This window comes from Oncorhynchus kisutch, linkage group LG15 (genome assembly GCF_002021735.2).
Source record: "Oncorhynchus kisutch isolate 150728-3 linkage group LG15, Okis_V2, whole genome shotgun sequence".
NCBI classification, from domain to species: domain Eukaryota; kingdom Metazoa; phylum Chordata; class Actinopteri; order Salmoniformes; family Salmonidae; genus Oncorhynchus; species Oncorhynchus kisutch.
In genome coordinates, this window is record NC_034188.2 from 79,180,535 (window position 1) to 79,197,071 (window position 16,537).

Genomic DNA, 16,537 nt, shown 5'->3' on the forward strand with positions numbered 1-16,537 from the left:
AATAATGTTTCCATGTTATATCACCATCAATGTAATCATGTTGAATCAATGTTGAGTTTTGATTGAATTTGTTAAAAGTCATTTGTGATTTTTATCTCAACTTAACCAGTCAGGTTTCAACTGTGAATCAACAAGAGTGTCAAAGTTTGGTTGATTTAGATCACAGGTGTCAAACTCATTCCATTGAAGGCAATGTGTCTGCAGCTTTTCACTCCTGTCTTTTACTGATCATGGGAGGTCACTGGTTAGTTAGGAACTCCCCTCACTTAATACTCTAGGACTTATTTGGTCACTGGTTAGTTAGGAACTCCCCTCACCTGATACTCTAGGTCGTAATTAATTGGTCACTGGTTAGTTAGGAACTCCCCTCACCTGATACTCTAGGTCTTAATTGGTCACTGGTTAGTAAGGAACTCCCATCACCTGATATTCTAGGTCTTAATTGCACACAAATTGTCAGGAAAAAACTAAAACCAGTAGACGCTGAGCCCTCCAAAGAATGAGTTTGACACGCCTGATTTAGATTAGTTTGATGTTTTTTGACAACAAAATATAAACGTCAGTCAAAATTGATTTGATTTGACATTTTAGCCCATTCGAACCGTATTAAATGTTATCTACTGTTAAATGCAATTTTATTGAAATGTCAAGTGTTATCGTAAAGCATATGTAGTAATGGACCACTATTAGATTATTGCAGTATTATCTTATAAATATGATCTGATCTAGACAATTGACTACATTATTGTTGCAGTTCTTAAGATTGCCAGCACCAAAGGCCGCCTCAAAACCCTTTCTATCTGCAGTGACTAGCTGATCATCATTGCCCTCTATATTCTCCCTAGAATTTGTATGTATCTGTCCAGTAATACCGGCATTAGATTCAGCACTGATTTTACATATTGTTATTATCATGTTGCATAGCCTGCTCCCTCCTATGATCAATCTACTGATATACTGTTTCAAGACAAAAGATATAAAACAGAGCTTGATGAAAAGATTCAAAAGATGAACTGGTCCACAGAAAGAGAGTCTCTGCTGTATCTTAATGATTTAGCTATGTAAATACAAATAGTTTCATACAATACATTATGTTGTACAGATGCTTAATGATTTAATATGGTTTATAAAAAATATTTATAAATCTAATATTTGTATCTAATATATTGATATTTAGAATTGAATTGCCTCAATTCAAATCTGGACCTTGAAGTTAGTTCCATTGCTTTTTTATTCTTCCCATCTAAACAAGGACTGATTTAAACCTGGGAAATTAATGATCAGATCCACCATTGAGAGCATGGTTGCATCACTGCCTGGTATGGTATGGCAACTGCTTGGCCTCTGACCGCAAGGCACTATAGAGGGTAGTACGGACGGCCCAGTACATCACTGGGGCCAAGCTTCCTGCCATCCAGGACCTCTATATCAGGCGGTGTCAGAATAAGGCCCTAAAAATGGTCAAAGACTCCAGCCACCCTGGTCAAAGACTGTTCACTCTGCTACAGCATGGCAGGCAGTACCCGAGTGCCAAGGCTTCTAAACAGCTTCTACCCCCAAGCCATAAGACTCCTGAACATCTAGTTTAGGCTATCCAGACAATTTGCAGTGTTTCCCAACCTCCCTCTCACCCCCTCGTTACACCACTGCAACTCTCTGTTTTGTCTATGCATAGTCACTTTAATAACTCTACCTACATGTACATACTACATCAACTAACCGTTGTCCCCACACATTGACTCTGCATCGGTACCCCCTGTATACAGTCTCTCTATTGTTATTTTACTGCTGCTCTTTAATTACTTGTTACTTTTATCTCTTATTCTTATCTGTATTTTTTTGAAACTGCATTGTTGGTTAGGGGCTCGTAAGTAATCATTCCACTGTAAGGTCTACACCTGTTGTATTCGGCACATGTGACAAATACAATTTGATTTGATCAGGTAGAACAGAAAGGCATCAGGCGCCGGACCTCGTCGGGTCAGATTTGAATAACCCTGATATATAGCCATTGTTTCTTCAACAATATAACTTATACATGCGTCATGAGTTTAGTTGAACAGTCATACCACCAGCACAACTTAAATATAAGCTTGTTTTACTCCAATATTTGTAAACAATTTAAATGTAAGCAAACACTGAATAGCCTTAAAACATGGTGACAATAAAAAAATGTATATCATGGATGGTCATTCCTTGCATCCATAGTTCTGTCTATGAATTTGAGAGTGGTTGCATTTCTCCTGGCCTAAAAAACAAAACACAGGCAGGGTGTCCACTTTGATTTTGTTTCTACTAAGGATTCGATTTATAAGGTGTCTTGTTATAAGGATTCCTGAATACTCTTTATTGTTGCAGCAGTGCCATAATGGGCTGTAATTCCTTTTGTTTTCCCAATCTGGAATACATCACCATCAAATGTCGACCACATTAGCTGCCGAGAAAACTTTCTTTGGTTATTTTCCCCCCAAACCGAAACAGTGACGGCTCACAAGGACCTTAGAGAGCCATTTTATTTCTCTATTTAGGTGAGGTCAGGGTGTGATGTGCGGTAGGCTTTCTATGTTTTGTTTTTCTATGATTTTGTATTTCTATGTTTTGGCCAGGTATGGTTCTCAATCAGGGACAGCTGTCTATCGTTGTCTCTGATTGGGAACCATACTTAGGTAGCCCTTTTACCTCCTTTCTGTGTGGGAAGTTAACTTTGTTTTTGGCACATAGCCCTTAAGCTTCACAATTGTTTTGGATTGTTTATTGTTTTTGTCGGTGTCATTTCTAATAAAAGTAATATGTACGCTCACAACGCTGCGCTTTGGTCCAGTTCTTTCGACGGCGGTGATTATATCCTAATACGGCATTTATTGATGCTGGGGACTTTAATAAAGTAAATCTGAGGATAATGCTCTCAAAATTCTACCAAATACATCTCCTGTGGTATACGTGGAGAGAACACGCTTGGCCATTGTTACTCTCCCTTCCGGGACGGCTACAAGGCCCTCCCCCACCCTCCCTTCAGCAAATCAGATCACACCACCATCCTGCTCCTAACCATGGATAGATGGCAGGATTCACACCAAATAAAATGTGCAGACCACTGTATTTTACCACAGAAAGGTGACTGGGAACATGGATAGGTACAAACAGATGAGCTTTGACCTCTGACCTCTGGCCAAGTCTGGCTGGCGTCGCAGATCCACAGACGTCGCAATGGCCATTGCACTGCACCCTGCCCTATCCCACCTGGACAAGAGGAATACCTATGTAAGAATGCTGTTCATAGACTACAGCTCAGCCTTCAAAACCATAGTGCCCCAGGTGGTGAAGGTAGGCTGCAACACCTCCGCAATGTTGACCCTCAAAACGGGGGCCCCACAGGGGTGTGTGTTGAGCCCCCGCCTGTATTCCCTGTTCATCCTTGAATACGTGTCTATGCATGTCTCCAACTCAATCATCACAGATGTCTGAAATTTTGAGGGAGTGTGCAATTGGCATGCTGACTGCAGGAATGTCCACCAGAGCTGTTGCCAGAGAATTTAATGTCAATTTCTTATAATAAGCCGCCTCCAGTGTCTTTAAGAGAATTTGTCATTATGTCCAACCGGTCTCACAACCACAGACCACGTGTAACCTCGCCAGGTCAGGAGAAGTGTGCTTTTCATGGATGAATCTCAGTGAGCGGTTTGCTCATGACAACGTTGTGAACGGAGTGTCCCATGGTGGCGGTGGGGTTATGGTATGGTCAGGCATGAGTTACAGACAACAAACACAACTGCATTTTTTTGACGGCAATTTGAATGCACAGTGATACCGTGACAAGATCCTGAGGCACATTGTTGTGACATTTATCTGCTGCAATCACTTCATGTTTTAGTTTGATAATGCACTGCCCATTGTCGCAAGAATCTGTACACTATTCCTAGAAGCTGAAAATGTCCCAGTTCTTCCATGGCCTCCATACTCACATGTTGTCACTCATTCAGCATGTTTGGGATGATCTGGACCAACATGCACGACAGTCCCTAGCAACTTCACACAGCCATTGAAGAGGGGTAGGACAACATACCACAGGTTTCAATCAACAGCCTGATCAACTCCATGCAATGTGTCACGCTGCATGAGGCAAATGGTGGTCACACCAGATACTGACTGGTTTTCCAATCCATGCCCCTACCTTTTTTTTAAGGTATCTGTGACCAACAGATGCATATCTTTCTTCCCAGTCATGTGAAATCCATAGCTTATGGCCTAATGCATTTATTTCAATTGACGGATTCCTTATATGAACTGTAACTCAGTAAAAACTTTCAAATTGTTGCATATTTTTGTTCAGTGTAAAAGGCGGAGACAGTACAGGTGCATCAAATCTGGTACCCGAGAGACTGATAGATTCTGCCTGATGTATGAAAGTCAACAACAATTTGTTTATTTTCCTTTGTGAGTTCATTGTTATGACATCTAGGAGTAGTGGGGGCAGAGTCAGGCTCAGAGAGCAGAGGGTAAAGGACAACTGTATTTATTCTGGAGAAAAGTAGGTCACGCCAAAACACCAGGCGCATACAATGACCGGCACCAAAAACAGGACACAAACATTCCGGAGAAATACAGAAAATATCACATCCACAAAACGAACAGAGAAACAAGCCAGCACAAAAGCCAGCGTGCTTACTGGGTTTAAATAGCCCACAATCACAACCTAAACACAAAACAGGTGCAACTAATCAGACACAACTAAATGAAACAGAAAAGGGGATCGGTGGCAGCTAGTAGGCCGGCGACGACGGCCGCCGAGCGCCACCCGAATAGGAAGAGGCACCATCTTCGGCGGGATTCATGACAGTACCCCCCCTGACACGCAGCTCCCGCAGCACGCCGACCCCGGCCTCGAGGGTGAACCAGAGGGCGAGGCAAAGGGTGGAGGCGGTGGAAGTCCCTCAAGAGGGAAGGATCTAGAATGTCCCCCCCCCCGGTACCCAGCACCTCTCCTCCGGACCGTACCCCTCCCAGTCCACGAGGTACTGCAGGCCCCTCACCCGGCGTCTCGAGTCTAGAATAGCTCGTACTGTGTACGTTGAGGACCCCTCGATGTCCACCTTCCTGAAGGGGACCAGCTACCACCGGCCTGAGGAGAGACACATGAAACGAGGGGTTAATGCGATAGTAAGAGGGAAGTTGCAATCTATAATACACCTCGTTTATCCTCCTCAGTACTTTAAATGGCCCCACACACTGCGGCCCCAGCTTCCGGTAGGGCAGGTGGTGGGGTAGGTTTCGGGTCGAGAGACAGACCCTGTCCCCTGGTGCGAACACAGGGGCCTCACTGAGGTGGCGGTCAGCGTTCTTCTTCTGCCGACCACTGGCCTGCTTGAGAGAGTCCTGGACTGCCCGCCAGGTCTCCCTAGAGCGCTGTACCCACTCCTCCACCGCAGTAGCTTCGGTCTGACTCTGATACCACGGAGCCAGGACCGGCTGGTAGCCCAGCACGCATTGAAACGGCAACATGTTCGTGGAGGAGTGACAGAGTGAGTTCTGGGCCAACTCCGCCCATGGGATGTACCTCGCCCATTCTCCTGGCCGGTCCTGGCAATACGACCTCAGAAACCTACCCACTTCCTGGTTCACTCTCTCCACCTGCCCATTACTCTCGGGGTGACAACCAGAGGTCAGGCTGACCGAGACCCCCAGACGCTCCATAAACGCCCTCCAAACACGGGACGTGAACTGGGGACCTCGATCAGATACGATGCACCCCGTAGTGCCGGAAGACGTGGGTAAATAGAGCCTCCACAGTCTGGAGGGCCGTAGGGAGACCAGGCAATGGGAGGAGACGGCAGGACATAGAGAACCGATCCACCACGACCAGAATGGTAGTGTTCCCCTGAGATGGGGGAAGATCAGTAAGAAAGTCCACCGATAGATGAGACCAGGGCCATTGTGGAACCGGGAGGGGCTGTAACTTCCCTCTAGGCAGGTGCCTAGGAGCCTTACTCTGGGCGCATACCGAACAGGAGGAGACATAGAGCCTCACGTCCTTGGCCACCAGTATTTCCCCCTAAGACCCCGCACTATCCTCGCAATCCCTGGATGACCTGAAGAAGGTAGTGTGTGAGCCCACCGAATCAATTGATCACGGACACCAAGCGGCACGTACCTGAGACCGGTCAGACACTGTGAAGGCGCAGGTTCCAACCTCAACGCCCGCTCGATGTCCGCATCCTCCTCCAATACCACCGGAGCCACCAGCCTAGAGGCTGGAAGGATGGGAGTAGGATCAATGGACCGGTCCTCAGTGTATTAGAGACGGGACAGCGCGTCAGCCTTAGTGTTAAGGGAACCTGGTCTATAAGAGATCGTAAATCTAAATCGTGTAAAGAACATGGCCCACCTAGCCTGACGCAGATTCAGTCTCCTCGCCGCCCGGATATACTCCAGATTGCGGTGGTCAGTCCAGATGAGGAAAGGGTGCTTAGCCCCTCCAATGCCAGTGTCTTCACACCTTCAGGGCTTTTACCATAGCTAGCAACACCCGGTCCCCCACATCATAGTTCTGCTCCGCCGGACCCAGCTTCTAGAAAAGAAAGCGCAGGGGCGGAGCCTCGGTGGCGTCCCCTATCGCTGTGACAGCACGACTCCAACCCCAGCCTCGGACGCATCCACCTCCACTATGAATGCTAACAAAGGGTCCCGATGCGCCAACAACTGGTTGAAATCTCCATCTGCCTCGGCCAACCACCGTAGACGCACCGGCCACCCCTTCAGCAGTGAGGTAATAGGCACCGCCACTTGGCCAAAACCCCGGATAAACCTCCGGTAGTAATTGGCAAACCCTAAAAACCGCTGCACCTCCTTTACCGTGGTCGGAGTCGGCCAATTACCCACGGCATTAACGCAGTCACACTCCATCAGCACCCCCGAGGTGGAAATGCGATAACCCAGGAAGGAAATGGCTCGTTTGGAGAACACACATTTCTCAGCCTTGACGTACAGGTCATTCTCCAGCAGTCGCCCAAGGACCTTGCGTACCAGGGAGACATGCGCGGCGGGTGTGGTAGAATAGATCAAGATGTCATCAATGTATACCACCACACCTTGCCCGTGCAAGTTCCTGAGAATCTCATCTACAAAGGATTGAAAGACTGCTGGAGCATTCTTAAACCCATACGGCATGACGAGGTACTCATAAGTGGCCTGATGTGGTACTAAACGCTATTTTCCACTCGTCTCCTCCCCGAATATGCACCAGATTATACGCGCTCTTGAGGTCCAGTTTTGTTTTTAAAAAACGCGCTCCGTGAAATGATTCCACCGCCGTAGCGATGAGAGGTAGCGGATAACTAAATCCCACTGTGATCAAATTTAGACCTCGATAATCAATGCACGGACGCAATCCTCCCTCCTTTTTCCTCACAGAAAATAAACTCGAGGAGACGGGTGACATGGAGGGCCGAATGTACCTCTGTGTCAGAGATTCCGTGACATATGTCTCCATAGCCAACGTCTCCTCCTGTGACAATGGGTACACGTGACTCCTGGGAAGTGCAGCGTTCTCCTGGAGGTTTATCACGCAATCCCACCGTTGATGGGGTGGTCATTTGGTCACCTTCTTTTTACAAAAAGCAATAGCCAAATCGGCATATTCTGGGGGAATGCGCACAGTGGAAACCTGGTCTGGACTCTCCACCGATGTGGCACTGATGGAAACTCCTATACACCTACCTGAACACTCCTCTGACCACCCCTGAAGAGCCCCCTGTCTCCAGGAAATGAGGCGATTGTAAATAGCTAGCCCCAACACCACTGGAAACGCAGGTGAATCAATAAGGTAGAAACTGATTCGCTCCCTATGATCCCCCTGCGTTACCATGTCCAGCGGAATTGTGGCCTCCCTGACCAGCCCTGACCCTAATGGTCGGCTATCTAAGGAGTGCACGGGGAAAGGTGGGTCTATCTGCACCAACGGAATACCCAATTTACGGGCGAGTCCGCGATCCATAAAACTCCCAGCTGCGCCTGAATCGACTAGCGCCTTATGCTGGAGAGAGGGAAAAAACGCAGGGAAAAAAATAAAAACATGTGACCAACAGGGAGCTCTGGGTGAGTTTGGTGCCTACTCACCTGGGGTGGCCGAGAAGTGCCATCTCTACTCCCAGATGGACTCCTCCAGCACTGGTCCGAAGTGTGTCCTCACCGGCCGCAGTAGGTGCAGGAGTAGCCTCCTCCTCCGGTCCCCCTAGATGCAGCTCCTCCCAACTCCATCGGAATTGACAGGACCCCCTCTTAACGCTCGCGGGCAGCTAGCAGGTTGTCCAATCGGATCGACATGTCTATAAGTTCATTGAGGGAGAGGGTGGTGTCTCGACAAGCTAGCTCCCTGCGGACGTCCTCCCGGAGGCTGCATCGGTAATGGTCCATCAGGGCCCTGTCATTCCACCCCGCACCAGCAGCCAAGGTCCGGAACTCCAAAGCGAAGTCCTGCGCACTCCTCGTCTCCTGTCTGAGGTGGAACAGTCGCTCACCCGCCGCTCGGCCCTTTGGTGGGTGGTTGAACACGGCCCGAAAACGGCGGGTAAACTCCGGGTAGTGGTCCCGAGCCGAGTCTGGGCCGTTCCAGACAGCGTTGGGCTCTACCCGTCAAACAGGAGTCGAGGAGGCTCACACTCTCCTCATCCGAGGGAGTCGGACGCACAGTAGCCAGGTAGAGATCGAGCTGGAGAAAAGAACCCTGGCACCCAGCCGCCGCTCCATCGTACTCCCTCGGGGGCATGAGACGCAACGCGCTGGAACCAGACGATGACATGGGAGGAGTGGGTTGCGTCGTCTGTGGGGAGCTGGGGTTGATGTCGGGAGACCACTTCTCTCCCATCGCCCCATCCTCTCCACCATCTGGTCCATCGCTGAACCAATCCGATGGAGGACAGCTGTGTGATGATGGACGCACTCCTCCATTTATGGGAGAGGGGTGGCCGCTGCTCCTGCTGACTCCATAGTGGTGCGGGCTTCTGTTATGACTTCTAGGAGTAGTGGGTGCGGAGTCAGGCGCAGAGAGACTTCTAGGAGTAGTGGGGGCGGAGTCAGGTGCAGAGAGACTTCTAGGAGTAGTGGGGGCGGAGTCAGGTGAAGAGAGCTGAGGGTAAAGGAAAACTGTATTTATTCCGGTGAAAAGTATGTCACGCCTAAACACCAGGCGCATACAATGACCGGCCCAAAAACAGGACACAAACAATCCGGAGAAATACAGAAAATATCACATCCACAAAACGAACAGAGAAACAAGCCAGCACAAAAGCCGACAGGCTTACTGTGTTTAAATAGCCCACAATCACAATCTAACCACAAAACAGGTGCAACTAATCAGACACAACTAAATTAAACAGAAAAGGGGATCGGTGGCAGGTAGTAGGCCGGCGACGACGACCACCGAGCACCGCCCGAACAGGAAGAAGCACCATCTTCGGCGGGATTCGTGACATTCATTGCCTTTGTCTATGGTGATGAATGACAAATGGATTTTACATTTGTGTTACCTAATTTTTATACCCAGTGAAACAGGAAGCCATGAAAGGCCAAAATACAGTTACAATACAGTTACTTAAAATGAGATGAACTCTAGAACAATAGTTACAATATTAACAATGTCAATGCAGATAACATTTTGATAAAAAAATGTATGACTATGTTTATAAGAATTTGGACACCTATCTTTTTTAGATGTTTTGTATTACTTATGAAAGAAAATATTTTTCTCTGAGCAATTGTATTAGTATAAAAAATGTATTTACAAAATGTGCATACAGTATAGCTCAGTATTTCTATGATTTATTTTACATTCTTTTTTGCTCATCTATATCAAGGGTGCCGATATTTTTGGTTGTGACTGAATAAAGAGCAGGGGGAAGGATGTCCTCACAGGACAAGATCCTACCTTGAGATCTGTGCATGGAATTCACCATTGTCATCAATGCAAGATTTATGAGAGAGATTTGGTCTCATGAGGGATTTGGTGCTCTATGATTACAGTTCACTCATGAAAGGACTCAGAGCCCAATTCAACCAATTACAGATAAAGGACAACTCAAAACATGTCCGTCTTTATTTGCCTTGTAGACCTATGAGCCAATCAGCATGTATGCATGTTCTAGTGTGCAGTTTCTACACCTGTTTTTGGAAACAAATCAGTATGTAGCTGTCTAATGAGAATCATGACGTGGGATTCCTCAAGTGGCTGAGAGAAGGTGGTTCAGAAAGGGGATAAATTCAGAGACATCCAATGCCAGTCGGTTCAGAGTGTCATCTACCAGCTGTGTGTGAAACCTGGCGCACAAGGCTGGCCTGGTAAGTATTGAACTTAACAATCCATTAACATGACTGGACCTTGTAACCAACAGTATGTTTTCTAGATGATTCACATTATATATTTTACGTTACAATCAATGCACCAGTTTGACAATGCAGACTGTTTTTATGCAATTCTTTTCACAGATATTCCATCATGTAGCAGTAAATACAAACTGAACTGTATCAGTGACCACATAGTTATTCTGTACTGATAGTGGTACATGGCTGTTATATTCAAGCAAGTGCTGGGAGTTGGTGATGTTGCCCAACATTGAAGAATTGTCTGGCACACTCTCCATGAGATATTCTGCTAATCACTGTAGATCAATATACAATCTTTTGCTTCTTATTTTGGTAAATTATTTTACAGGAACATGGAGCCAAACAACAGAACAACACATACGGTAACAGAATTCCTCATCACAGGATTTGATGGAGTACAACACCCAAAGCTGGTGGGACTAGCCATTTTGTTGGTCCTCTTTCTCATTCTGATCGGAAGCATCACCAACATTTGTGTCATAGCATTCAACAAGCCTCTGCATACCCCCATGTACTTTTTTATTTGCTCGCTGGCAATGGTAGACATAGTCTACACCAGCGGCATTAGTGTTACAATGCTTAACGTTCTCCTTGGTGAGGAGAGAAGAATCCCCTATGCACCCTGCATGATACAGTGCTTCCTATTTCATTTTGGAAGTTCTATGGAACCCTTCGCTATTGCTCTGATGGCTTATGATCGCCTTATTGCAATTTCATATCCTCTTCGATATCAGACTATCTTAACTAATACAAATGTATGTTTACTTATATTAGCCAATTGGGCAGTAGGCTGCATGCTTGCCAGTTTGTTGACTGGCTTGGTGAACAATCTGCCCTTCTGTGGCTCAAATAAACTCCCATACAGCTTTTGTGAATATGCCAACTTAATAAGAGCATCATGCGTGAATCTTTCACATTATTTCAATGCAATTTCTGCTTTGGGGACTGCTGTATTATGGGTTACTTTAGCCTTGATAATCGTCTCATACGTGAAGATAGTTTATGTAGTGATACAAATGTCTTCATCCAAAGACAGGAGGAAAACATTTAACACCTGTGTCTCCCACATGATAGTGGTGGCTTGCTTCTTTATCCCCAAGGTGTTGATAATATTGGTCACCAGGGTTGGTTTGGTTCTCACACTCTCTCACAGAAATGGCCTAGTCATTGGCTCTACTCTGGGCCCCTCTCTTGTGAACCCACTTGTATATTGTCTCAAAACCAAGGAGATTCGAGGGCGCCTGAAATATATTTTCAAGAGATCTGACATTTCTCCAAATATGTAATGGTTAGGGTTACCAAAGCCATTTCTTGTTTCTTGCTTGTTCCAATAAAAAGTGGTTGAGTCTAAATTGTTCCCATGTTATTTCTTCATCAATGTAACCATGTTGAATCAATGAGTTTTGATTGAATTTGTTAAAACTCATCAGTGGCTTGTATCTCAATTTAACTAGTCAGGTTTCAACTGTGAATCAACAAGAGTGTCAAGGTTTGGTTGATTTAGATCACAGGTGTCAAACTCATTCCATTGAAGGCAATGTGTCTGCAGGTGTTCACTCTTGTCTTTTACTGATCACGGGAGGTCACTGGTTAGTTAGGAACTCCCCTCACTTAATACTCTAGGTCTTAATTGGTCACTGGTTAGTTAGGAACTCCCCTCACTTAATACTCTAGGTCTTAATTGGTCACTGGTTAGTTAGGAACTCCCCTCACCTGATACTCTAGGTCTTAATTGGTCACTGGTTAGTGAGGAACTCCCCTCACCTGATACTCTAGGTCTTAATTGGTCACTGGTTAGTTAGGAACTCCCCTCACCTGATACTCTAGGTCTTAATTGGTCACTGGTTAGTTAGGAACTCCCCTCACCTGATACTCTAGGTCTTAATTGGTCACTGGTCAGTTAGGAACTCCAATCACCTGATACTCTAGGTCTTAATTGCACACAAATTGTAAGGAAATAACGAAAATCAGTTGATACTGAGGCCTCCAAGGAATGATTTGACACGCCTGATTTAGATTAGTTTGATGTCTGTTGACAACTCAATTAAATGTCAGTCAAAATTAATTTGATTTTACATTTTAGCCCATTATAACCATATTTAATATTATCTACTATTAAATGCAATTTTTGAAATGTCTAGTGTTAGCGTAGAGCGTATGTAGTAATGGATCACAATTAGATTATAGTATTATCTTAAAAATATGATCTGATCTAGACCCTTGACTACATTATTGTTGCAGTTCTTAAGATTGCTAGCACCAAAGGCCGCCTCAAAACCATTTCTATCTGCAGTGGCCAGCTGATCATCATTGCCCTCTACATTCTACCTAGAATTCTACCCAAAAGATATAAAACAGAGCTTGATGAAAAGATTCAAAAGATGAACTGGTCCACAGAAAGAGAGTCTCTGCTGTATCTTAATGATTTAGCTATGTAAATACAAATAGTTTCATACAATACATTATGTTGTACAGATGCTTAATGAATTAATATGGTTTATAAAAAATATTTATAAATCTAATATTTGTATCTAATATATTGATATTTAGAATTGAATTGCCTCATAAAAGTTATTTTGAAAGAGCATTTTCAGACTCATAAATTAATTATATATAACCTTCAAATTCAAATCTGGACCTTGAAGTTAGTTCCATTGCTTTTTTATTCTTCCCATCTAAACAAGGACTGATTTAAACCTGGGCAATTAATGATCAGATCCACCATTGAGAGCATGGTTGCATCACTGCCTGGTATGGTATGGCAACTGCTTGGCCTCTGACCGCAAGGCACTATAGAGGGTAGTACGGACGGCCCAGTACATCACTGGGGCCAAGCTTCCTGCCATCCAGGACCTCTATATCAGGCGGTGTCAGAAGAAGGCCCTAAAAATGGTCAAAGACTCCAGCCACCCTGGTCAAAGACTGTTCACTCTGCTACAGCATGGCAGGCAGTACCCGAGTGCCAAGGCTTCTAAACAGCTTCTACCCCCAAGCCATAAGACTCCTGAACATCTAGTTTAGGCTATCCAGACAATTTGCAGTGTTTCCCAACCTCCCTCTCACCCCCTCGTTACACCACTGCAACTCTCTGTTTTGTCTATGCATAGTCACTTTAATAACTCTACCTACATGTACATACTACATCAACTAACCGTTGTCCCCACACATTGACTCTGCATCGGTACACCCTGTATACAGTCTCTCTATTGTTATTTTACTGCTGCTCTTTAATTACTTGTTACTTTTATCTCTTATTCTTATCTGTATTTTTTTGAAACTGCATTGTTGGTTAGGGGCTCGAAATGAATCATTCCACTGTAAGGTCTACACCTGTTGTATTCTGCACATGTGACTAATACAATTTGATTTGATCAGGTAGAACAGAAAGGCATCAGGCGCCGGACCTCGTCGGGTCAGATTTGAATAACCCTGATATATAGCCATTGTTTCTTCAACAATATAACTTATACATGCGTCATGAGTTTAGTTGAACAGTCATACCACCAGCACAACTTAAATATAAGCTTGTTTTACTCCAATATTTGTAAACAATTTAAATGTAAGCAAACACTGAATAGCCTTAAAACATGGTGACAATAAAAAAATGTATATCATGGATGGTCATTCCTTGCATCCATAGTTCTGTCTATGAATTTGAGAGTGGTTGCATTTCTCCTGGCCTAAAAAACAAAACACAGGCAGGGTGTCCACTTTGATTTTGTTTCTACTAAGGATTCGATTTATAAGGTGTCTTGTTATAAGGATTCCTGAATACTCTTTATTGTTGCAGCAGTGCCATAATGGGCTGTAATTCCTTTTGTTTTCCCAATCTGGAATACATCACCATCAAATGTCGACCACATTAGCTGCCGAGAAAATTTTCTTTGGTTATTTTCCCCCCAAACCTAAACAGCGACGGCTCACAAGGACCTTAGAGAGCCATCCATACTTAGGTAGCCCTTTTACCTCCTTTCTGTGTGGGAAGTTAACTTTGTTTTTGGCACATAGCCTTTAAGCTTCACAATTGTTTTGGTTTGTTTATTGTTTTTGTCGGTGTCATTTCTAATAAAAGTAATATGTACGCTCACAACGCTGCGCTTTGGTCCAGTTCTTTCGACGGCGGTGATTATATCCTAATACGCCATTTATTGATGCTGGGGACTTTAATAAAGTAAATCTGAGGATAATGCTCTCAAAATTCTACCAAATACATCTCCTGTGGTATACGTGGAGAGAACACGCTTGGCCATTGTTACTCTCCCTTCCGGGACGGCTACAAGGCCCTCCCCCACCCTCCCTTCAGCAAATCAGATCACACCACCATCCTGCTCCTAACCATGGATAGATGGCAGGATTCACACCAAATAAAATGTGCAGGCCTCTGTATTTTACCACAGAAAGGTGACTGGGAACATGGATAGGTACAAACAGATGAGCTTTGACCTCTGACCTCTGGCCAAGTCTGGCTGGAGGGTTTATGGACATACTCAATCTCCCCCTATCCCAGTCTGTTGTCCCCACTTGCTTCAAGATGTCCACCATTGTTCTAGTACCAAAGATAGCGAAACTAAGTGAACTAAACTACTATCGCCTGGTAGAATTCACTTCTGACATCATGAAATGCTTTGAGAGGCTAGTTAAGGATCATATCACCTGCACCTTACCTGACACCCTAGACTCACAACAATTTGCATACCGCCCCAACAGATCCACAGACGTCGCAATGGCCATTGCACTGCACCCTGCCCTATCCCACCTGGACAAGAGGAATACCTATGTAAGAATGCTGTTCATAGACTACAGCTCAGCCTTCAAAACCATAGTGCCCCAGGTGGTGAAGGTAGGCTGCAACACCTCCGCAATGTTGACCCTCAAAACGGGGGCCCCACAGGGGTGTGTGTTGAGCCCCCGCCTGTATTCCCTGTTCATTCTTGAATACGTGTCTATCCATGTCTCCAACTCAATCATCACAGATGTCTGAAATTTTGAGGGAGTGTGCAATTGGCATGCTGACTGCAGGAATGTCCACCAGAGCTGTTGCCAGAGAATTTAATGTCAATTTCTTATAATAAGCCGCCTCCAGTGTCTTTAAGAGAATTTGTCAGTATGTCCAACCAGTCTCACAACCACATGTAACCTCGCCAGGTCAGGAGAAGTGTGCTTTTCATGGATGAATCTCAGTGAGCGGTTTGCTAATGACAACGTTGTGAACAGAGAGTCCCATGGTGGCGGTGGGGTTATGGTATTGTCAGGCATGAGCTACAGACAACAAACACAACTGCATTTTTTTTGACTACAATTTGAATGCACAGTGCTACCGTGACAAGATCCTGAGGCACATTGTTGTGACATTTATCTGCTGCAATCACTTCATGTTTTAGTTTGATAATGCACTGCCCATTGTCGCAAGAATCTGTACACTATTCCTAGAAGCTGAAAATGTCCTAATTCTTCCATGGCCTCAATACTCACATGTTGTCACTCATTCAGCATGTTTGGGATGATCTGGACCAACGTGCACGACAGCGTGTCCCTAGCAACTTCACACAGCCATTGAAGAGGGGTAGGACAACATTCCACAGGCTTCAATCAACAGCCTGATCAACTCCATGCAATGTGTCACGCTGCATGAGGCAAATGGTGGTCACACCAGATACTGACTGGTTTTCCAATCCATGCCCCTACCTTTTTTTAAAGTTATCTGTGACCAACAGATGCATATCTTTCTTCCCAGTCATGTGAAATCCATAGCTTATGGCCTAATGCATTTATTTCAATTGACGGATTCCTTATATGAACTGTAACTCAGTAAAAACTTTCAAATTGTTGCATATTTTTGTTCAGTGTAAAAGGCGGAGACAGTACAGGTGCATCAAATCTGGTACCCGAGAGACTGATAGATTCTGCCTGATGTATGAAAGTCAACAACCATTTGTTTATTTTCCTTTGTGAGTTCATTGTTATGACTTCTAGGAGTAGTGGGGGCGGAGTCAGGCTCAGAGAGCAGAGGGTAAAGGACAACTGTATTTATTCTGGAGAAAAGTAGGTCACGCCAAAACACCAGGCGCATACATGGACCGGCACCAAAAACAAGACACAAACAGTCCGTAGAAATACAGAAAATATCACATCCACAAAACGAACAGAGAAAGAAGCCCGCACA

The 16,537-nt window shown here is 45.0% G+C and overlaps 1 protein-coding gene across 1 annotated transcript; it reads left to right on the forward strand.

Moving 5' to 3' along the window:
• The first annotated feature begins 10,217 nt into the window (after nt 1-10,217).
• LOC116353547 (putative olfactory receptor 10D3) lies at nt 10,218-12,297 on the forward strand. Its single transcript, XM_031789427.1, has 2 exons — nt 10,218-10,329; nt 10,703-12,297. The coding sequence occupies exons 1-2, from the start codon at nt 10,265-10,267 to the stop codon at nt 11,658-11,660; spliced, it is 1,023 nt and encodes a 340-aa protein (XP_031645287.1). The 5' UTR covers nt 10,218-10,264; the 3' UTR covers nt 11,661-12,297.
• Nucleotides 12,298-16,537: the final 4,240 nt, after the last annotated feature.

Excerpts from the sequence above, each read along its gene's own strand:
- LOC116353547 (XM_031789427.1), top strand. The coding sequence starts at position 10,265 with ATGCCAGTCGGTTCAGAGTGTCATCTACCAGCTGTGTGTGAAACCTGG. Across the intron at positions 10,330-10,702 it reads TGGCGCACAAGGCTGGCCTG|GAACATGGAGCCAAACAACA; the intron begins GTAAGTATTGAA and ends ATTATTTTACAG.